This window comes from Teleopsis dalmanni, chromosome X, assembly GCF_002237135.1.
Source record: "Teleopsis dalmanni isolate 2A chromosome X, ASM223713v2, whole genome shotgun sequence".
In the NCBI taxonomy this organism is placed as follows: Eukaryota; Metazoa; Arthropoda; class Insecta; order Diptera; family Diopsidae; genus Teleopsis; species Teleopsis dalmanni.
In genome coordinates, this window is record NC_051848.1 from 8776781 (window position 1) to 8799909 (window position 23129).

The 23129-nt window shown below is 31.0% G+C and overlaps 3 protein-coding genes across 4 annotated transcripts; all 3 read right to left on the reverse strand.

Annotated features, from left to right (window-relative positions):
- Nucleotides 1-442: 442 nt before the first annotated feature.
- Nucleotides 443-1069, reverse strand: LOC119661840. Its single transcript, XM_038071342.1, has 2 exons — nt 977-1069; nt 443-925 (listed from the first exon to the last, which is right to left on the reverse strand). The coding sequence occupies exons 1-2, from the start codon at nt 977-979 to the stop codon at nt 554-556; spliced, it is 375 nt and encodes a 124-aa protein (XP_037927270.1). The 5' UTR covers nt 980-1069; the 3' UTR covers nt 443-553.
- A 3912-nt stretch (nt 1070-4981) lies between these two features.
- LOC119689346 (14-3-3-like protein) lies at nt 4982-6230 on the reverse strand. Its single transcript, XM_038104165.1, has 2 exons — nt 5266-6230; nt 4982-5213 (listed from the first exon to the last, which is right to left on the reverse strand). Exon 1 carries the CDS (start codon nt 6098-6100, stop codon nt 5300-5302), a length of 801 nt encoding a protein of 266 aa, XP_037960093.1. The 5' UTR covers nt 6101-6230; the 3' UTR covers nt 4982-5213; nt 5266-5299.
- Nucleotides 6231-19186: 12956 nt separating this feature from the next.
- On the reverse strand, nt 19187-22328 carry LOC119689568. Of its 2 annotated transcripts, XM_038104425.1 has the most exons (7): nt 22240-22328; nt 22083-22169; nt 21236-22014; nt 20918-21156; nt 20489-20703; nt 20049-20425; nt 19187-19982 (listed from the first exon to the last, which is right to left on the reverse strand). In XM_038104425.1, the coding sequence occupies exons 1-7, from the start codon at nt 22248-22250 to the stop codon at nt 19936-19938; spliced, it is 1755 nt and encodes a 584-aa protein (XP_037960353.1). In that variant the 5' UTR covers nt 22251-22328; the 3' UTR covers nt 19187-19935. The 2 variants fall into 2 exon arrangements, with proteins under 2 accessions (XP_037960353.1, XP_037960352.1); XM_038104424.1 differs by lacking the exon at nt 22240-22328 and having other exon boundaries at nt 22083-22233.
- Between the last annotated feature and the right edge of the window lie 801 nt (nt 22329-23129).

Consider the following 23129-nt stretch of genomic DNA (forward strand, 5'->3'; position numbering starts at 1 on the left):
TTAGAAACTGTATATGATTAGTCATAAATAATTGATAAGCTGAATTTGGATACGATGATCCAAAACTTAATAAGTCGAGGACAGTGGCGAACAGTAGTCAAAATGAGTTTGTTACTCTAGAAAATAAAAAAAATCATGTTGCAAGAGATAGGAAACACCGTCAACGATCGGTGGATCGATGGTGGACTATAATCGATCAAAACCAGCAAAGCATGGATGATATATTCTAAGAATATACAATATTGACATCAATATTTCAATTTAGATTAGATTTTTTAACTAAAAAATCAGCGAGCCAAAAAGTACATTTGAAGGTATTTATTCATAAATATATTTTTTGCAATTACTATTTATGTTAAGCATTAAATAATTTTTGAACAAAAAACTCATTATTATACTTTTTAATTTCTAATCAAACTTTATTACTAAAAAAAATTTTTTGTTTCTTTTAGTTTTTTGATTTTGAGGGAATTAAGTGTCATTGAATCGAAAACCAACATTGAAATTTATAGTCTAAATAATTAACAGTAACTGAAGAGTAGTTTAGGAACTACTACTTAAAACGAAGAAACGGAAGCGCATTTATCCAATTAATACTTTTTCCATCCAATTTAGACCGGCGGTATGCCAAATAAAAGAGTGCAGGGATGAAAGTAATATGAAATATAGTTTTCATATACTTTAACACAGTTTCCAACTTTTTCTTTCCCTTCTTAAAACGACCATCACTACGCTCTGATTTAATAAGTGGTACCTTCTTAGCGCTTTGCGGTAAAGTGAATAATCCAGACAACCCGTATGTGCCATCTGAAACGTCAATTTGTGGCGTTGGCTCATAACGACGACACATTAAAGTAACGGCAGGGTCTGCTTTTGCTATGTTTTCTCTTTCAGCAAACAAGTCTCCGAATGCTTCACTTGAATCCTAAGACATATGTAATTTAAAATTATATATATATATTATATTATATATTACCATCACTAATGATCGAATATCTACCGCAAAAGACAAGTCAGAATTTTTTTCTCTGTGTTCAGAAATTGTAACGTTCACTACAAAACAAATAAATACAATGCATTTTTCATTTTTAAATTCTATAAGTAAATATTTTTTCAATTTCAAATTTCTAAGCCAACTTGATTCAATTTTACATCAAAATTGAAAAAAAATTGTTTTTTTATTCTTTAAGATTATTAATACAGACTATGTGGAAGACAAGTCATAACTTCCACAATTATTTAGCAAACATTTTTGATTTTACATTTTTTTTTATAAACATTGAAACGAATTGATAAATGTAGGTCTTTAAAGGGTTTCTATCTTGCAGATATTGTGGAACGAGTATAAGAATATAACGCACACTGATAAACTCTGTGCTTGGATAGTGACACAAAATCCAGAGATTTTAGAACATCAAGCTGCTCTTAACCCAAGAACCAGTATAATGCGCCAATAAATGGCCCACTGCATTTGTAATTCAATTAAAACCGGTTCTAGTTGAGGATTTACGTTTGCACATAGTTTTCTCCTTGATGCGGGGCGAGGCCCATATAACATCTTTGCTGATCTTAGGTCTCTGCTTTCACAGCACCCGGTTAGAAAAAGCTACTCTATACAGAATGAAAGTAAATGCAGTCATTCTACTCCCGTAACTTTGGGTTTTAACCACAGCCATCTCGATACTCTCTTAAGTCAATCTCTGTTGGAAAGCTATTGACCCTAACTTTCGTGGTCACAGATTTAGACCTCGAGTCGGGTACCGCAAGTAAAACTCATTGACTACCATTTATACATTTATACATATAGTATTGGGTAGTACTTACTAAATTTTAGTTGAGGTATGACTTGCCTCAGGAATATTCTACCCCATTTCTCACAGAGGTGGACAGTAAATGTGATATCTTTTTGTCAAATTCTATCTAAATTCGGCAATTCATAAAAGTTTCTATTTAGAAATTTTTATGTTATTGTATTACTCTGAATTATATCTGAGGACCTAGATTTAGAGTAAGTTATGTTGCCACTGAACTGGATGTAGAAATAAGATAAAACTGATTTTTGTTGGTCTGTCAAAAAAAATATATTTATAAATCAATTCATATTTGCAACTGACAAAGAATATATATGGACATCAAAGCGATACGGAGTGTCAGCAGTTATATCTGAATGATAAATTGTACACCGTTTAGATAGCTTTAAAAACGGACTGTCTGTGAGAGTATAGACCTTAATTTTCTAAAGATACATATCTATAACGAGGAAGCACTAATAACATAGTGAATACTTCCATGTAATGGCAAGGTAGTAATGGATTCATGTTTCGTCCACATTATGAAGCGACGCAAAAATAAGGCTGAAGTATCATCGAACGTTGTAGAAATAATATAAGCAGTTGAAAGTAAATGCAGTATCATCGAACGTTGTAGAAATAATATAAGCAGTTGAAACAGTCTTAATAGCTACATGTCTGTATGTGAAAATATACCTCTTTCTTCTTAAGATATATATCTGTAAAAAAAGAATAGATTCTTAGAATTCAAAATAAATTTAGTTTTATTGCTATGATAATAATGAATGGCCTTCTGTTTTGTCCACTTTCTTAATCGACAGAGAAAAAAAGCTGAATTATAGTAAAATGTTACTCAGTTACCAAGTTACCAAGTTATTCGCCGGTTGTGGGCCTCAAAAAGCTTGCACACTTACACTTATCTATAGTTCGAAACAAATTCGTGAACTATATCGATTATTTCTGCCGTATCAACCTACAGGTAGGTACGTCACAAGTGAATAAAATTAAACTTTTTACATGTAAGTACTTTCGTAATAGTAGTGCATTCTTCTTTTTCTATATTTATATTCGTTACTTAGTATTGGTTACTTACTTTCTGTTGCATAGTATTGAAATTTTCATTACTTGGTATTCTTAATTTAGTATTCATTTTTGTATTACTTATTTGGAGCCAGTATTGTAGTTAGCATTCAAATCAAGTATTAAGTTTTATTTAAGGAATATAATTAATAATTTATTAATTACTGTTAATTATTAATTAATAATTAATAAATATTCTGCAGAAAGCATTCTGTAGCCATTGTTAAACTTGATGTTCACTGAGAATTTACCAATACGACATAGTTACCATAATTGTATTATTATAATATAATATATAATATAATTATATATATATAGATATGTAATATAATGCTATTGTTATATAAATTAAGAGACTAGTTGCTATTAAAAATAAATATAAATACAACAAAAATTATTCAGGGATACACCATACAGCAATGTTGCTTAACATCTTTGGTACACCGTTGCGTATGAGTAACATTTTCTGTTAAATAAACTAATCATAAGTCAAAAAGAAGAAAAATCATATTATTTGAAATTGCGACCTTCTCAGAAATGCTATTAGAATATTTGTTTTAGATTTTTTGTATTATTTCCCATTTTCAGTTTCTAATTACCCACAAGTGCTGTCATTATTAAAAACATTTCAAAGCGACTCAAACACAGGAAATGTGCTCACGAGGAAAAAGAATTTAATTATGTATAAATGTTAATAAAATACGACGGGGAATGTCAATTTTGTGCGGTTTCGTGTCTACTAGAAATGTTTTGCGAGAAATGAAAGCAAAAAACAACAACATTTAAATATAAATAAATAATCGCATATTTACCGCATTAGAAATATTTTTGTTTACGGCCATAAATTGTGTTGCGGAGTCCGCATAGATGTATCTGTATCTGTATCATCCGCACTCGAATATGGATGTGGCTTTGTGTTTTATGGAAAATGAAATTTAATTTTGTTTATCTGTGTTTTAAAACTTTGTATTTCAATGTGAGCGTATGTATATATGGGTATGTGTGTGTGTGAGTCAAGGACAAACGATGGGAAATTAAAAAATCTAGCATTTCCGATTATTTAATCAAATTGTCGACCGCAATGGTGAATGTGGCAACAACAACCGTTCGTTAGACGTTAGACGTTAGACAAACGAAATATGTGCCATCAAGGCAGTGCGTGTGGGAGTTGGGAAGTATATTTTAGCATAACACGTCACATCTTCAACCGCACAGATACTATTTAGATAGACAAAAACTCAGATAGCACAAAAAAATTTATGTTAAATGACGTGTTGTATAATTTCGGTTTTGGGTTGGGTTTTGGAATAACCCTGAAAGCTTTTTCACTTTACTTCTGCTCATTTGGACATTTGTTTCTGTAACGGTTATTGCGATTCTCTAAAAAAAAAATGGAAAAAATGGGAAAAAAACGGAGAAAAAACAAACAAACAATATTTCAATTTAATTTTTATTCATTTTATGGTTGTAACCGGAAAGTATATTTTTAATTTTATAAATGCTAAATCAAATATTCAAATAAAACATTCAACAACTTTTTGCCTTACGCAAATAACTCTGAAGAACTGCAAAGAAGTCACAGGATTTGTATTTTTGTCAACTAAAGGTGAAGCGTTGCGAAATAGACGCTTAAATGGAGTACCGTGGAAGATGAGGGTCTTTCAAATTTTATAAAAATTTAGAAATTAGTAAATTAGGTCTTTTAATAAATAAAATAAATAAAAACACATCAGTATTTATGTACATTTCATATAAAATGTGTATTAACAACAAGGTATTAAGGTTTTTTTTTTATTGAGATAAATTATTACTCTTACAAATGTTAAGAGTTACATTATAAGTTACATTATATAGACATGAATTTAAGTTTTGATGAACTAATATATATCAAGTGCAAAAAAGTGCAGACTGCGGTACTTCTCAACTGCCTATCCTGCCTATAACAGAATTAGGGAACATCTCTCTAGTATATCACAACAATCTTTAAAGGGCACAGTGACGTGGTGAAAAGTTCCCAACCCATTTTCAAATCTAATCTTATCTAACATATAAGCTCATAAATTATATATTTAAATATATGAATAAATTAAATTAAATTAAACACATTTAAGATAGTTAAAAAACAAATCTTTATTGAATTTCTATTGCAAAATAGGTTTGATTTATTGTGTTGAAATTGAATTGTGTTTATGGCTTTTGAAATCGAATGCTTCTTAAATTGTAACTGATGCTTTTAAATTTATTGAACTTGAATTTGAATAAATATTTATCTTCTCTCCACTCCGATCCATCTATTCCTTAATCTCCCTAAAGTTCTAACACTTCTTTCCGCCAATGCGTTTTCTACAAACATAAAAAATATATCAAAAATATAATCTAAATAATCGAATAATACCCGAAAGCTCTAGCTCTATTTCAAAAAATTTTTTTTACAATAGCCATAGAGTTTTTCCATTGAAATGATCTTCGCTAATCAAGTCACTGAAAGGAAAAGGATCACGCTTACTGTTTTTCTTGGTTTCTTCGAAGTGTTTAATACTTTCTTCAAGATGCTCTATTATCTCCTTTGACTTCTTGCATTTACTAAGCAATAACTGACCCTGGTGTATGCACTTCGCTTTATTTACCTCAGCACGTAAGAGATTTAATGCTAGCTGCGGTAGATGGCGTACATTGAAATAAAAATCTGCAAAGCTCTCATGTACCTCCAAACGAATTGGATGTGCCGGCGGCAGATTAATAGTAGCCAACTCAGAAGCATGTGAATAGGCTCCTAATGCATTTTCTTTCTGTACTTCGCTATTGCATACCACAGCCAAGTAATGATGACAATCAGCGCGAATTTTTATGTTTAATATGCGATCTTCCACATTGGAGGATGGAAACCGGTGTTGATCCAAGACGTTTGTTATTTCCCCGCACATAACCCGTACCTCTTGTTCAATTTCCAAACGTTTCGCTTTCATTGCTTCCTTCGTCGTTTCAAGGTCATGCTCTCCTAAGGTGTGCTCTGTCTTCTGCCATTCAGAAATGGTGCGCCAAGCAGCCACCAACTTTCCAATTTGGTGTTTATATGCAGCTAAAAAGAGGTCTCGCTCTTCTGTTGTAAGTTTATAATTAGCGTAGTTGACGGTAGCATTGATTTTTTTGAAAACATCTATTAAGTGTTCATATCTTTTACCCTCGACTGCTAATTGGGACTCGAAGATTATATCTCGGGCCTCAGTCATGACGGTCGCGGTCTATAAATTTTTCAATTTTAGAAGAAAAAGTTTGAATTTATTGTGAATGCATGTGGAGAGTATGTTACCAAAAAATTTGAAAAATTTTTAATTTTGAAATAAAAATACAAATAAAAGGATGTGAAATATCTAAAATTTACAATTTTTTATTTGAAGTAAAACAATTTATTTAATATTATTTGAAAATCAAAGCATTAATGATCAGGTTTTCTATTTTTTTTTATTAAAATTTTGGTGACAAATACATACATACTGCCTAAAAAAATATGGAAAATTAATCAGAACGGAAGTATATTCAAGGTGTTTTAATAGGGCTGGTACCAATATGTAAATGTAATATCGTTAAAAGAGAAAATTCGACCAGTGGTGCTAATGGAGTAATTGAGGAAATCTATGTAGACGGCTTCCACGACCATTTTTAGCGCCATCTAGTTAGTTTATTTAATGAAGTTGTTTCATTAATAGCAGTGAATTGATATAACGGTGACGATTTTTTAAGTCATTAACTGCGAAACATTTATTCAACGCTTTCGAAGAAAGCATGACTTATTGATTTATAGTAAAAATACATCTAAAATTTATAAATGTATTTATGTATATCTTTAAACTTTATTGATGTCCTTTAACTAGATTCGTCTACGTACTTTAGGATTTTTGCTAGTGATTTGCAGTGGTTCAAATCACATCAACAGGCATTGGTGATTTTTTCTTTCCGGACCATCTTGATGGGAATATTACTTTCGCTTTGAAGAAGTTTATGCTGAGCGCAACTTTTCTGACCATGACGAGTAGATCTATTCGTCATCTGCTAAACTCAAAGTTATGGTGTATGATCTTAATGATCCGTGCATTAGTATTGTGAGTATTGAATAGGTAATTGTTTTTGTGGCATCTGTTTTAATATTGGCGATAAGTTAACAAATTTTCAATGTAATTTTATAGACCGTCTGTACATACGGTCGTTTGTATGGATTTTAGCCACTTCTACCTATTTCGGTAGACTTGAACTAAACCTTTTTTATCAAGTCGTTTTACAATAGTTGATTCTTGTCACTTTACCATGGCTGTACTGACATTCATGGGTCAGGATGTAATAGCATCTTCCTTAAATATGACAAGTCTCTTCAACTTCAGTTCTAGGGTCTATCACATAGTATTTTTGATCTTGTTATTTTAATTGTTTTTACTGCTATAGTTTAATACTTATAATCTGAGTACAGTAATGTAATTCATACCTGGTAATTGCGTACAAAGTCAAAGATGAATATAAGAATATGAGTTTTACTACTGAGACAGTAGTATCAATATCGTGGAAGTAAAAATTGTCGAATTTAGGCAGAAAATCACTATCAGTGATTGTGATTGAAATCACTCCTATTATACAAATATTGTTGCTTCTGTCAGAACGATACCAGTGCTTAATCTTTCATTAGTTCTCCTATAGTTATTGGTAATATCTAAAAATTGGTGTCATATTTCTCTGTTTATTCTGCTGTCCTTTCGATTAATGCAATTGGATAATTCGCTATATGCTTATTGTTGTTAATCATTTCTAAACCTGATTTGTGGTTGTTCAATGTGAAAATTTCGGAATAACGATACCCAGGAGAAGTTTCGAGGTAGTTGGTAAGGATCTAGAAATTTTTTCCATATTTATTTCGGGGTTGATACTATTGTCATATCACCTAATTAGTTATATATATGTGATTTAGCGTACCTACGTACGTGGTTTGTTAGTTGATTTCTTGAATCATCGATTGTGCCAAAGGAAACTAACGAAAATTGTGGGCATTTCAAATATATAGTTGATCTTCAAAAATTTGTCTCAATTATCAACCACTCGGGTCAGCTTTTAAAAGTGAATTTTAAATATCTTTGTGTTAACAAAATGGCACTTGCACGTTACTTGGAGAGTAAAAAATATTCCATTGCTGACATTGAACTAATGTCGATTGAATCAGAATATTAATTTTTTCAAAGTAAAGACTTGTTTTTCTTTTCTTTGATCTCTTATTCAAGCTATTCTCAGTTTGGACAAAAATGCAATAGATAAACAGGAGATATAAATGCGACTTAACACCTTTAAACCGTGGAGAAGAATTACATTCTGTTCGTGGTGGCCTTTGTCGATTTGCTTAGTTTAAATAGTTTCTTTGATTTTAGAGTCTCGCCGAAGAGGAAGTGTTTTAGACCGTATACTACATATTAATGTTAGCGAGTCGGACACACAATTCTGACGATTGTTGTTGACACAATACATAAAACATTCGTGAAAACATTCTCCTCACCACAAAAAAAAAAATATAGAACAAATAAAAATACAATATACTTAATTTAATGAAATTTATGCATACGCTTTTTAAACATAATTATTGATTACATATTCATATTTTGTTTGCTGTAAATCTGAATATTCTGCACCCCACTTTCAAAGTTACACACATTCATCCATCCGTCACCCTCTCCGTCTTTCTCTAATCTAATAACGACTAAATTTTAAATTAGTATCGTCTGCGATAAATGTTAAACGAACTGAACAGAAACACGTTTATCTCATGTAAATATGTACAAATATTGGTTAGAAAGTACAGGAACATAATGCAACAACAATCAAATCCTTACAACAACACGACAAATACACAGCACAACACAGCACAAAATTACAGAACACAATAACAAAAGGCACAATAATAAAATTGGATAATATCCAAATATTTTGAATTATCAATGAGAGGGGGATGAGAAGAATCAGGATGAATTGGATAGGGGGATGTTTTTTCAGCAAAATAACAAAATTCAATATTTATTAATGCAAAACAAGTCTTTAAATATTTGTCAATAAAGGGGAGAGGGTAGTTATTCCAGAAATTTAGTTCGAAGGCGAGTTTATGAAATGTCACGTTTCAAGGAAATTTCAAAAGCCCATTTTGAATGCTCAACAATTAGGTGCTTCATTTATTACTTGTAAAAGCCATTCATTTATTTATTTTACATTTTAATTAATTTGCATAAAAATTATTTTATATTTCAATTATTTTTATTAAATTCCATACCATTCGGACTCTCAATATCTTCTAGATACAAATATCACAACTCTAAGGGTCACTAAAAAAAGAGTAACATGAAGTACTTACAGAGTTTTTGATAGTCCCCAGTATATTAGAGTACTACTAAACACACCCAAATATCTACATGTTTAGTGGACCTGGAAGTAAAAGTTTTCTGAAGAATTGCCAGTTCATCTGTATGTCTGATACAGGCACAACTTCTTAAGTCATGTATGCTTACGAACTGAAAAGACCCTCTCTAAGTTTCTCTAAGTTAGATTACCTCGATAAACCGTAGTATGATTTATACTTAAGAAAGTCGTATCTCTTCAATCTGCAACATTTCTATTCATTACATTGTGCATTAATGCAGGACATTTAAGAAGTATATGTATTGGTGACTCTTCTTCGATTTTGCAGAATCTACAACTAGCATTATCATGTATCTTCAGTTTCGCTAGGATTTACTTTAGATTACATTGTCCTGTTAGGATTCCTATGGTAATTCTTAAGCTGTTCTTAGACAGCTTACGGTTGTATACACCCATAAATGTTTTTGATTGTATTAATCCCGATAGTTTGTGCCAGTATACCATCCTTTGTTTGATTTTCTCATCTAATAGGAGTAAGAAGAAATGGTTCTGGCCTACGCCACAGAACGGTTCTGGCCTACGCCACAGAACGGTTCTGGCCTACGCCACAGAACGGTTCTGGAGCCCCTTAGGCGAGATGCTGCCTCTTTCCTAGCTAATGAATCTGCTACTTCGTTTTTTGGTATTCTGACGTGCCCCGATACCCACAGAATTTATACCTGATTGTGTTGGCCTAATATAGTTAGCCTGTCCACAAATTCCATTACCAATCTAAATGTTATCTGGTGAGAGTTGAGTGCCTTGATGACAGCCTGGCTGTAGGCCTGGCTTAGATAATAAATTATCTAAGCTTAAATTAGTTTAAATAAAACTTAACTAAATAATATAACAAACCGATCAAAAATAATGTTGATATACTATAGTGAATAAATTAAGTAGTTATATACCTATTAGTATGTTCAAGCATAGCACAAAATTTGTATATTTTTAGTAGAAGAAGACTTGCATTCATTAGCACTTGAAAAACTCCTACACGTTTTTCGCATTAAAATTCCAATCGAAAAATAAATCCAAATAAAAAGCATTCGAGGCGAGCCACACAGCAATTCAATAACAGGAAACGTTATTGTAAACAAATTTTAGAAGATAAATCAATGTATCTATTGCACAATAAATACTAAATACATCTTTCAAAAAAATCATAAGTAATCATACGAGTATCAAGAAGCGCCGCATATTCTGCTGATCCCATATCTTCTGTGAAAACATAAACAGTCATACGAGATTTAAAAGATGCTGTGTATTTTGCTGATCTTAACATAATTTGCATAATACGTTTAAAAGCTAATTCTATGTAATTTGCAGAAATTTTTGGAAACTTTTCTGTTAATAACATAAGAGGATTGTGTTAAACTTTTAAAACTCTTAAAAATATGTTAAACTGTTTTCTAAAGTTTTTGACACCTAGAAATGTGTTGTATCCGTAGCTCAAGAGATTGATTGTGCTGTGTTCAGAACTACTAAATACAAAAATACTACATACAAAAATACTAAATGCAAAAACATTATATATAAAAATACTAAACTTAAAAATACTAAACTCAAAAATTCTAAATACAAAATACTAAATACGACAACACTAAATATGACAACACTAAATAGAAAAATACTAAATACGATAATACAAAAATATTAAATAGTTTATTTCACATTTAAATATAAAGCCTAGTACTTACTAACATTCATTCATGAACATTCATGAAAAATGGACATAAAACTCCCTATAAAAAACAAATTTTGCACAATAATAATATTTCAGGTTAATAAAGATCCCCAGCATTATGGTCTTTCATCTACGTTAAATCGGTTCGATATGCTCAAACCGAACACTCGACCACAAGCGCACTTAGACATTAAAGAGTTCGAATTTTCGAATGGGTCAATTGACGTTTGAAGTTTTATAAGTTTAGCTTCAGAAAAATTTTAAAAGAGATTTTCGAAGAGTAGTGAAATACAAAAACAAAAAATCCATTTTCATATTTTTTTAATTAATTGAATTTTTGGCTAACCATACAGCTGTTTCTAGTATTGCCAAATACCCATCACCAGTGGTCTTGAAAATAATTCTTGTATTTAATTATTCGTAAACAATTCTTTAAGACTGCAAGTACCAGGCATCGCGGTCGTGCTCTGCCAATTTTGAAGCTCAGAGTCAGCGCACCTTAACCAACTGAGCCAAAGCCGTACTTGACTTTTATGTTCGCACATTTTTCTGAAGTTTTTATTAAATTGCTGTGAACGTTTTGTTAACAAATTCACTTGCTGTGTTCATATTAGAACGAAATCATAAACCAGCTATAGAATAATTGAAAAAGTTTTAAGATATGTAATAAAAAGTCTGTTTAAATATATTTTGATATACATCAAAATTCATGAAAATTATATTGTATTTTCATTACAATATTACAACAAATTTTTGGAAATTTAACTAAATATAACGTACTTTTATTACATTTTTCATGGTCTCAATTTCTTCAAAATCAATATCTACTAAAAAGACTTTAATCAGGAGGCTTATTCTACTATAAAGTGATTTATCTAAGAATAAGGGATTTAGGAATGTACGCTACCACTCTCACTCACTCTTCACTAAAAATTCTATAGTTTATCTAAATGTTAACAATGCAAAAACATTGTCAAAGCATATTTTCTACTACATCCTCCGATTTGACATAATCCCCCTTTTGACTATATAATATTCAGATAATACATTGTAAAAACACTGCTAAAATATTTTCTCTACTATGTTCCCAGACTTGGCACAATCCTAACTATTCTCTTTAGCTACGTTAATAATGATAATATAAGCCTTGCTCGACGTCTATGATTTCGAGCAGCCTCTTATACTGGGCATAGGCTGTCTATAATTCGCTTCCACTTTTCGCGCCGCAACGCTACGTCCTTTATATCTGTAATGTTGTTTATTCTTCTTTCTAGAGGCTGCAAAATGGTGTTTATTTCATTCAACGTTGACCTTCTCCATGTTGTTTTTGGACGGCTTCTATTAGTTACGTTACTAAAGTGAAAATCAGTGCATCATTATCCTTAGGGGAACATGCGCACCGCTTTAAGACTCAAGCTTTTTGGGGCTGGAATATTTCAATGTTCCATTCAGATAAGTATGGTAAGTAGATAAGTAACTGAATATTTAAAATCCAAAATAAAAAAGTTAAAAATTATAAAGTGATAGTATAATTGTAAATTGAATCTGACCAAGGGTGGCCAAGGGTGCTGACCAAGGGTGTTGAAGAATCTTAGTTGATCGTATGAACAATTTGGTGAGACCTCTCATCGTCAGTCAATTTTTGTTCGTTAAGTGGTTACAAATACTGAAAGAAAAAACAAAATTCAGTTTTCCAAGAAGGTTATTCGCTTAACAAGAGACGACTGGGGATGTTTGATGGAACAACTTCTTAGTGTGATTGATTTCTCTTTGATTTGGCTAAAATAGCAAATAGAACACTTACCTATTAAAAACTTATTAATGCTTAGTAAGTACTAGTAATAACATATATGTAGTGCCTTTCATTAGTCATGTTCGCACACACACACACACACGTACACACCAACCACACATTTATAAACATTAATACTTTTTGCTGGTTTCATAATTTTGCTGCGAAATGCGTAACATTGCCATTAGAGGTTTTCGAAGTGAAAGTTTGTGTTCACGCCCGGGAAAGTACCTTTTTAGCACGGTTTTAAATGCCTTCAGCATAATTGTACTGTTTTGCTATTCTAGTTATTGTAGTAGCAATATAAGTACTAGTAGTAGTAGTATTGGTAGTAATAAAAGTAGTGGGTCTCAGTAGCAGTGCTTATTGTGTTGTTATAGTTTGCATAAGTTTTAATTTGCCTTAGTTGAACTCTCATCGGCTGGGCTGTTCTGTTTGGCCTAATTGAAAGCTGCATACGCTTCGGTGCGAAATACACTGAAATAAATTTTGATATATTTGCACAGAGGTATTGCTCACGCCCATATAACACCCATTTCCATGTACGTGTACGTGTACGTGTACCTATACATAAATACTAGTAAATAAATTCTTACCGCATGCAATTAATCAACTTTCATTTGGATTTCGCTGTAATTATTGGCATAAAATAGAAAAATCAAACATATAACATATCAAGGAATATGTTAAGCCAGAAAAAATGCCAATAAATGCCAATAAAAATAGAAAAAAATAGAAAAGAAACATGAAATAGTTTCGAAAAGGTTTGAGGCGAAATTTGCATCTGTTTGAGTTAAATGGAAAACCGGAGTTATAATAGAGCAGACTTTACTCCTGCTCTGCTCCTCTTGTTGTTGTTCTTGGATGTGTTTTTATTTTCTCGAAGCTGAAAATATGTATGGTAAATTTGTATGGTAAAATGCAAAATGCAAAAAAAAAATCAAATAACTGAGTATGGAAAATGCCAGAAAAAAAACAGAAAGCGTAGAAGCTACCTTCAATTTTGTCGAAATTATTGCTGCGAATTTTAAACCAAAATTTATGCAAGATCGACCAAAATGAATAAAATTTATGCATAAAACATGCCACAGAAGCGCTTAAAAAAGCGATGCCACAGAAAAATATGGAGCAGACACAAGGGCGCCGCATACACAAAATTGATTTTATATGTTCCAGCGAAAAAAAAGTCAAATAAAATATATATCCTTTATAATGTATCATATGTAGATATGTTTCTCTCTCACACTCTCTATCTCTCTCTCTCTCTTCCTTTCTCTGTATGATATAATAATGTTTGTGTCCTTGTGTAATAGCAGGATAATAAGTAGGTTTCTGTTTTGAAAAAATTGACAACGCTGAACTTAGCTGGCAAAAATCAAGTTGAACTTGATGAAGAAGTTGTGGGTCGCGTCGAGCCGGGCCGGGCTGGGCCAGGCCAGGCTGTAATATGCTGGACTGGGTCGGGCCGTGTCGTGCCGTGTTTGGCCCGCGTGGGTGTTGGCATAAATATGAAGCATATTATATGCATATAAAAATATTGTTTATAACTTTATATATACATTCTCATACACGGGTGTTTGCCAGTTGCAGTAAGTAGAAAATAAATTTTCTTGGCAACAAGTATTCATGCCTTCCGAGCACCGCTTCCAATTTCGGAAAGTTAATATTTGCGGAAGCTGTGGTTTCTTTTTTCTTTTTCTGTTTCTGTTTCTTTTACAGTTTTTGATTTTGTTTGTGGTGAAAGAGATTCTGAAAGTGTTACATTTTTTTCCATAAATTCAATTTAATTTTTAAAGTTTTCATTTTTAGTAGTGAGCAATTCATAAAGCGATTCCTATATGTAAATTATGGGAGCAACCAAAAAAAAAAACAAGACATAAAATACTTGATAAAATAATGAAAAAAGTGTATAAAAAATAGAGTAAAAAATAAATTAACAGCGCTATTCATATATTCTAACTTCATCTCAGTTATATTAGCAACATTTAAAAAAGCTATTTTAGTCTTAATTGTCACCATTTACGACTATAAGAGAGAGAGTGTTTGGTATTCTTATAGTTATGTTATAACATTAATAATGGAATAGCATAGCATGAGGTGCTGTCTCTCAGCGAAATGGAACAGTATGATCATAGTAGTTATTTTGTGCTGCTTACCGACTCTAGCTGAACAGCCGACACTATGCCCTTCGCATAAAAGCCGAAATATCAACTGATGAGAGTTTTCTAGTATCAGATAAGGTTACGCACTCCTGGCTTAGCAATTCGGAATTTCCGACTTTTATTTCGATTCGTGTGACTGAATCGAAATATGTCATAAATCTTAAATGATTGTGGCGTTGATTTGATCTTTTAATGAAAAACCTTGATAAACTACATTTTTAACATAACAAGGAATAAAAAAATCGAATCACTGAATTGAACAGGTCATATCATACTTTACGATCATTTCTATTATTCTATTCTATTCTATTAATTCTATCATCATTTCTATTTCTCAAGTACTCATTTTTAACAATGCGTTACAGTATAGTCAGCATTTTGAGCAACCTTTACCACTACGCTATATGCCGATATAACTGACTTCTTGATATAATAAGTTTTCATAAATTTAACATAATAAGCCTTCTATTATATTCTATTAATTCTATCATCATTTCTATTTCTCAAGTACTCATTTTTAACAATGCGTTACAGTATAGTCAGCATTTTGAGCAACCTTTACCACTACGCTATATGCCGATATAACTGACTTCTTGATATAATAAGTTTTCATAAATTTAACATAATAAGCCTTCTATTCTATTCTATTAATTCTATCATCATTTCTATTTCTCAAGTACTCATTTTTAACAATCCGTTACAGTATAGTCAGCATTTTGAGCAACCTTTACCACTACGCTATATGCCGATATAACTGACTTCTTGATATAATAAGTTTTCATAAATTTAACATAATAAGCCGATTGATTATTTATCCATATTGTATGTTACAATGGTGAACCTTTAACTAATCGCCTTAGATGATAGATTTGTGAGAACTATGCCAAGTCGAAACTACGAAGTGGATAACTCTATATATAATATATTCTCATATAAGCTGGATATATCTTATGATTTTATACAAAATTTTTAATTTTAAATTATTTAGTTCTACTTCTATTTCTATTAATCCATTTAACTTTTATATTATACTTTTAGGCTGGGAAAGCCACTCGTGAATATTGTAGAAGTTATATATATGAAGAACAGTGAGCAACAGTGGTGGAATAGTGGAGCACCTTTTTTTGCAGTTGCTCAGCTTTTAGACAGGGAATTTCCTCTCATGAATATTATAGAAAAGTAAAAATGAGGAAGAGTAGCTCAGCTTTAAGGCTGGGGATTTCTTTTAGTGAATATTGCGGAAATTGTAAAAATTCGGAGGAAGAAAAAATCGTGGAACACTTATACTGTATGTGCTAAATTTCGGCTAGAATTAGAACGAACTTTTTAGGCAATGCGGTTTATTAAGGTCTTGAAATGGTAAAACAAGGCCTTAACTAACAGTTAAAGTCTTATGTTATGTAGTGGTCTAAGCAAGTATAATAAGTTAATAAGACTGATTACCACAGTAATCTTATCTATATACTGAAATAATCACGTTTACCTTGATGTTAAAACAGCACATTTTAATTTTTAATAGAACTGACTGGAAATATTATTTTATTTTTTTTTTAATATTTTTATTTTTACAACACAAACCCATGGTTCAAAACAATATTCAAGAAAACCTACCACTTATATATATATATATATATATATATTTAATAAAAAATAAAAATTGATATGGGTGTGCTTTTAACATATATAGAGAATATTATCCAGTTGTGCTTATTTTAATTTTCAAACTTAAAAATTTCAAGTAAAAACTCCTTAAAATGATTTATTAACAAATTATCTTTCTAATTATTATTATAAATATTTTTGAAATAAATTAATTTAAACAAATTATAAGAAACCGACAAAAAAAGTTTGGAACTTGAGCATTGAAAGTTTGTGCAGCCTTAACTACTTGTGCAAAGCCACTATTAGTCATAGCTTCTAATATGGCAGGCACGAGTCCTAAGCCTGGTATTTGCAATCCAAATCAATTATATACGGACTATAAACCAATCAAAATAAAAAATTAAATTCGAATATTCCTAAAATTACTGATGATGAGTACTTGGCAATAAATAAATAAATAAACTAAAACTTTTGTTGTTGTCTTTTTATTTCTATTCGAACCTTTCTAACTTTTAAATAGTTTCTTTTCGTCATAAGACGCATCATGTTCGACAAAAAAAAAATTAACATTAATAAGCAAATTATATTTCATATCAAAATAGCTGCAATTTCGATTAAATAAAAAAGCAGATACTTTAAAAACTTATTTATTATTTATGTATTTTAATTTCCTGATTATTTCTTTATATCATTCTATTGAGAACAATAAACCATAGTAATTATATATAATAAGTTGCCAATAGCATGCATTATTCACCATTCATCGACTTTCTAAATAGATTTTCTAAAGCAATTTCATTAGATATTTTTATCTAATGAAATTGCATTTAAGTCTAAAAATTAAAACATAAGAATTCTAGATTACATATAACAGTTTCAAAATAATATAAACTGTTATAAAATTATTTTCTCTTAAATTTTATAATAACTCTTAGATATCCTTTAACAATGTGGTGAATATTTTCACTGTATAACACTCAAAAGTATCTGTTCACTAAAGGGAAAAATTATCTGTACTGTTAACAACAGAACATGACTTCGTAAGCCTTTATCTTCATCCGTCATCTTTTTAGCAGCGTTCTGTGTGAAATCTATTATAAAATATAATGGGAAGTAATCCTTGAAATCTCAACTAAAACATAGTCTCTTCCATTCCGGTGTTTATCTTTTATTAACAGCGCTTAAAAGTATAAACAAGTGTAATACGATAAATAATGATGAGATAATGTGCTGAATACGATAATGAAATTAAATTCTATTTAATTATTTTGTAAATATTATTAAAAAAGGCGATAGTGATTTTCAAATTCAAACTTTTTTTAAAATATTAATCAGTGAATCTTTACGCTGGGCATAAGCTATTGCCCATATCGAAAAATATCTATATATATATCAGTAGCCTTTGTAAACATCTATAAGTTTAATTTTCCATTTTTAATTTTGGTCTGCAAATAATATCACTGGATATTAACATGAAAGGACATAAACATCGTAATTAAAAACTTTATTAGTTTTTGAAATTTGATTTCTTCAAATTAAAAAAAAATTTATCTTAACAGGTAAAGAGAGATGAGCACTTATAGACAACCTAAACTCATGATGTCGAAACCATTGGTCAGGGAAGCGATAAAAGTGTTTAGCTATCCGCGGATCACCCTTAGTTGACTAAACTGACCTCATTAATTACTAGACATGGAAACTTTAAGCATCACCTCAAAAAGATAACTCTTGTTGAGGAAGATACTTGCAGACTATATGTAAAAGAAAAGGAAACAGCGGTGCATATATGATAATATGAGGTTGACTGTCTTGAGATACCATTGGGTTGATGATGACTTGGCAGCCAACCTCAAGTTAAATGAGCTGCTTGCAATAACAAGAGATGTAGTTATGTGAACGGAACCCACTTTAGCCTTAATTCAATAACGACATCCAAAAATTGAAGAAGGAAAAAGGACTCAAGTCGTTTTGTGGTCTACAATGGCTAAGCCATTACTTCAGTAGGGCCACTTATTGGACGGTGCGCGCTCCCAACGTCCCACAATATATATACGAGTATATATATATTCCAATAAATACTTTGAAATCTTTTATTTTTTAAAAGAGAAAAGGGTTGATTAAAAAATCAACCGAGAAAAGGGTTCAGAGTCACGCCTACAAAAGATTAAAAATCCTTTAGTCACTTTGGTTTTTTTTACCAAAGTGACTAGTTTTCGTTAAGTATTAACCATAGACAGATCGAGCACAGATTTGCTAGTATTTATTTATTAGTAAAATAAATATAAACTCATAATTAGATTGACCTGAGACCAACTGCTGGTATTGCATTGTTAAAAGTGGTGAGTGGCACTTATTTATCTCCGTAGACGAGCCGGAAACTGCTCGTTATTCTGGAATCAGATTGTTACCTATTTTTTGTTGGCAAATGATAAATGTCACCGTGTGAGATTTGAGCTAAGACCAACTCTTAAAATGATAAAATTGAAATTTAATGAAAACCTGGGAACTAAAGAGCAGACGTTAAAGAAATTTTAATAAATTAAAGAGAGCGAGTCAAAATGTGTTGATTATATACCGAGACTATTTAAAAGTATTTCATTGCCATACCCTATTTTATTAAAACAATTTCTATTTGAATACTTATAAATTTGTTGATATTAGGGGTACTCATCTAAGCATATAAATTTATCAAATGTATAATTAGATGCGTTTACGTACACGGTCACATGAACGCACTAAGTAAAATATTTTTGTAAATTAATCAATCTGCTGTATAATAGCACTATTTATATCTTCAATTATTATGATAGCACAAAATGCCATGCTCAGCAGCGCAATTTTTTAGCCAATATCGTTGCAATTTTAAATATTTGTGTAAACTTATTAAATTATAATATAAAATAACGGAATTGAGCCACAAGTTCAAACTAAAAAGTATTTACAAAGATATGTCTGTAAATGATTTGCGTGTATTGCAATGCAAATCTGTATTGACAACAAATAAATTTATGCGGTAAAGTTTTCGTGTAAATTTATCTAGTTTGTGTAAACTATTTTTCATACAAAATTTGACACTTCATTTACCAAGCAGATAAAAGTACAAACTAAAAAGTATTTACAAAGATATTTTTGTAAATGATTTGCGTGTATTGCAATGCAAATCTGTATTGACAACAAGTAAATTTATACGGTAAAGTTTTCGTGTAAATTTATTCAGTTTGTGTAAACTGTTTTTCATACAAAATTTGACACTTCATTTACCAAGCAGATAAATTTATACGTTTATAAGGATTATAAAGCATTTATCAGTTTAGATGAGTACCCCTATTGTATATATTGCAATGCACGATAAAAACAAAGTTTTGAATTTATTAAACAATATTTACAGAAGTTCCAGCCAAACCATTATTGATAAGGTAGATGGCCCAATGCAGACTCAGACCAGTCAAATTCTAAAACATAATTAAAGAATTAGAAAACTTAATAATATTAGAGACTAAAATATATTGCATACATACCGCATTCTTCAAATACTCCTTCACCGACTCTAATGCTAGCACCAGTAACATCATCGCTTCTGTTAGCATTTAAAGTGGAATTTAAGTCAGAAGCGGTGTCTTGAAATTGTACATCCTTTGCGGTATCAATTCCAATGGAAGCATTGGTGTCAACATCCTGATCACTAGCATTTCCAGAGTCAGTGTCGTCAAAGTCATAACTGCCACTTATATTGTCATCAGAGCTGCTCATACTATAAAGATCCGTTAAAGTTTTCGGTACATAATCATCTTCTATGGTTTGTTCATTTAACGTTTGGCCCATTAGATTGTTCATCAATGATTTTAGTTGTTGACGTTTTTCTTCTTCTAACTCCGGATCAAACAAATTTAACAAGCTATAAATAAATCAATAATAAATTTTAATTTCTGTATAGATCAAAATTATACAAATACTTTACCCAAGCAGTATTGGCGCCGTGTCTAAGTTCACGCGCTCGAGCCTTGTTCTGCCATAGTCTTGTGAAAACAAGAACTGTTTTGGCGAATATTTCGAATTGCCAAATACGAGTGTACAATCCAAGTCGACGTTGCTATAGAGTAGGAACTTTTTTATACGGTTTGGTAATACTCCAGTATTTATAACGGTGAAGTCAATCGATTTCAATTTTGAGTTCTGCAATAAAATTATAACTTATTAAAAACGTGACATTGACGTAGTAGAGTGTGTAATCTTTAATCTTTTATATTACAGCATTAGTTTTACAGTTAAAGCACTAATAAGAGTGATTATAATAATTGAAGAAATTAAGGAGGAAATGCCTTAAACCAGCGATACTTTAAAATCAAAACTTGATAGTTACTATTCTGCTATGTGAATATATACATACCTTACTGAATTCTTCCTGGTACATTCTTTGACACTTTGTATAGGCAATGAAACCATTAAGTATAAGTTTCGCCCAGAATATTGCGGAACGATAGTATTGTTTGCCTTCTTCGTGTTTTTCAGCACTGCTGACTAAGCGATCAAAAACTTTTCTAAGGATGCCGTAATTAGCCATAAAGCGAAATAGACTCTGAGTTAGTGGAACAATAGTTTCCAGATTCTGTTCAGCTTTGTAGTATTCTGCAATTAAACAGACATTTTGTCAAATAAGTTTAAATTTTGTGGAACGTTGAAATGGATGCTAAAATTTTACACTCACGCGTGACTGTAAGAAACCTTGTCATTTTGAAAAAACCTTCACAATTCAGTGCTGCGTAACCATCGCTGAGAATCTCACGTTGTCCGATGCTATTCAGTTCACTCACCACAGAATTCAGTATTTTACGCAATTCCTTAGATTTAATCCTTTTAGAGTAATCGCTAATAAGTGTCAATTTTTCCTTGTCTTTGTACAAATAACGCTTGGCTTGCTTCAGCTTTTGTCCACCTTTAACTATACACTCAAACGCTGCATCGTATATGACAAACAACGCGTGGACAGTTTTTTCGCATGTTAATTTTTCGCGAGTACGCTTTAGACAACCTTTTAACTCCAACATGGTATCTCTTAAAGGACACCAATAGTGCTCTCTCAACCACTCTAAACAATATACAGAAACTTCGCGTAACATTTTCAATTCTGGTAGTACGATTTCATGTGCGCAAATGTGTCTAACATCGATCACCAATGTCCAGAGGTTAATTTCTCGCGCCACATCATACATGCTGCGCATATTTTGGTTAAGTTGAGTGGACAACATGTGGTTAACAAACCTTGTTATCCCAAATGCGTAAAATATTTTTATGTCATTTTCGCTGTACACCTCTTTACGGTCTTTAATTATTGCATCCAGTATTGCTTTAGTTGCTGTAATACCAGCCGGACATAAATAGCCTCTACGGTTCATCCATACGTCAAGTTCCGCATTGGCAAGCATATGTGTGGAATTATCATGTCTCTCGCCGAATATCCAATTATAAACTTTATTAAATTCCTCACTGCGTGTTATATATAATTTTAAACAATGACAATGACAATGGTGTCAATAAACATTTAATTTACTTACTTGTACTTCCATGGACCTACCAATGTACGTCTACGCATAAACACCGCTTCTTGCTCAGAATCAGGGTTAACATTCTCCTCATCAACGCTATTTTTATTAATGGCTGCCATTAATCTATTTCATATATTATATGTAAATAAATCTATTTCATTCAAACCTTGGTTTCATTCAATTAAATATATTTGCAAACCAAAACGTGCACGCAATATCAAAAAAACATATACAACGCTTAACAGCGCATTCCGAAACGTCAACATTTTTCAACAGCTGTTCAACAGTGATGTCTTGTGCATTTTGTTTAGTATTGTCAACTGTCGACAGTGATGGCGAAAATTATAGACAGTAAAATGAGAATTTTGAAATTATAAATGATTAATCTTGAAATGATGTGATTTTTGATCAAGATCTCAATTTACTTTTTTTTTGTGTTGAAAGAACATAATTCTATTTCTTAATTTTTATATTTTTATAGCTATTTTATTGATATCTTTTTGTTTTGCAATATTTAATTATCTGTTCTAAATTCTTAACCCTAAATTTTTTATTTTTAATTTTATCTTTTTATTTTTTGGTTATAATTTTTTGCTTTATTGTTTAATAATTTATAAATTGCTATTTATTGTGTATATATTATTTATGTCTTTGTTTTTTTCTTGTTAGTTTTTAAGTTGGTTCTAAGATGATGCAACAAAAGGGATTTTTGCGTATTTTAAAGAAACAAAAATATAATAAATAAATAAACACTTTTTCAATGAACATTATGAAAAAATAAAAAATTGCAAAATAAAAAACAATTGTCAACTTAATTAATTTTTTTTTCTTTTTTAAATATTTATGTTTTAGTGGGCGGTACGTACGGTAATGATGTGTTATCGTGTCATAAATATATGTATACGATATAAAAAATATACTAATAAAATAATAATAAAAACTAAAGTTGTTATTAGTATTATATTTTACTTGCAATTATCGAAGCTTGTTAGCAAATTTTTAAATAATTTTGTCTTTGCAAAATGTTTGATAAAACGCAAGATAATGCCTAAAGCA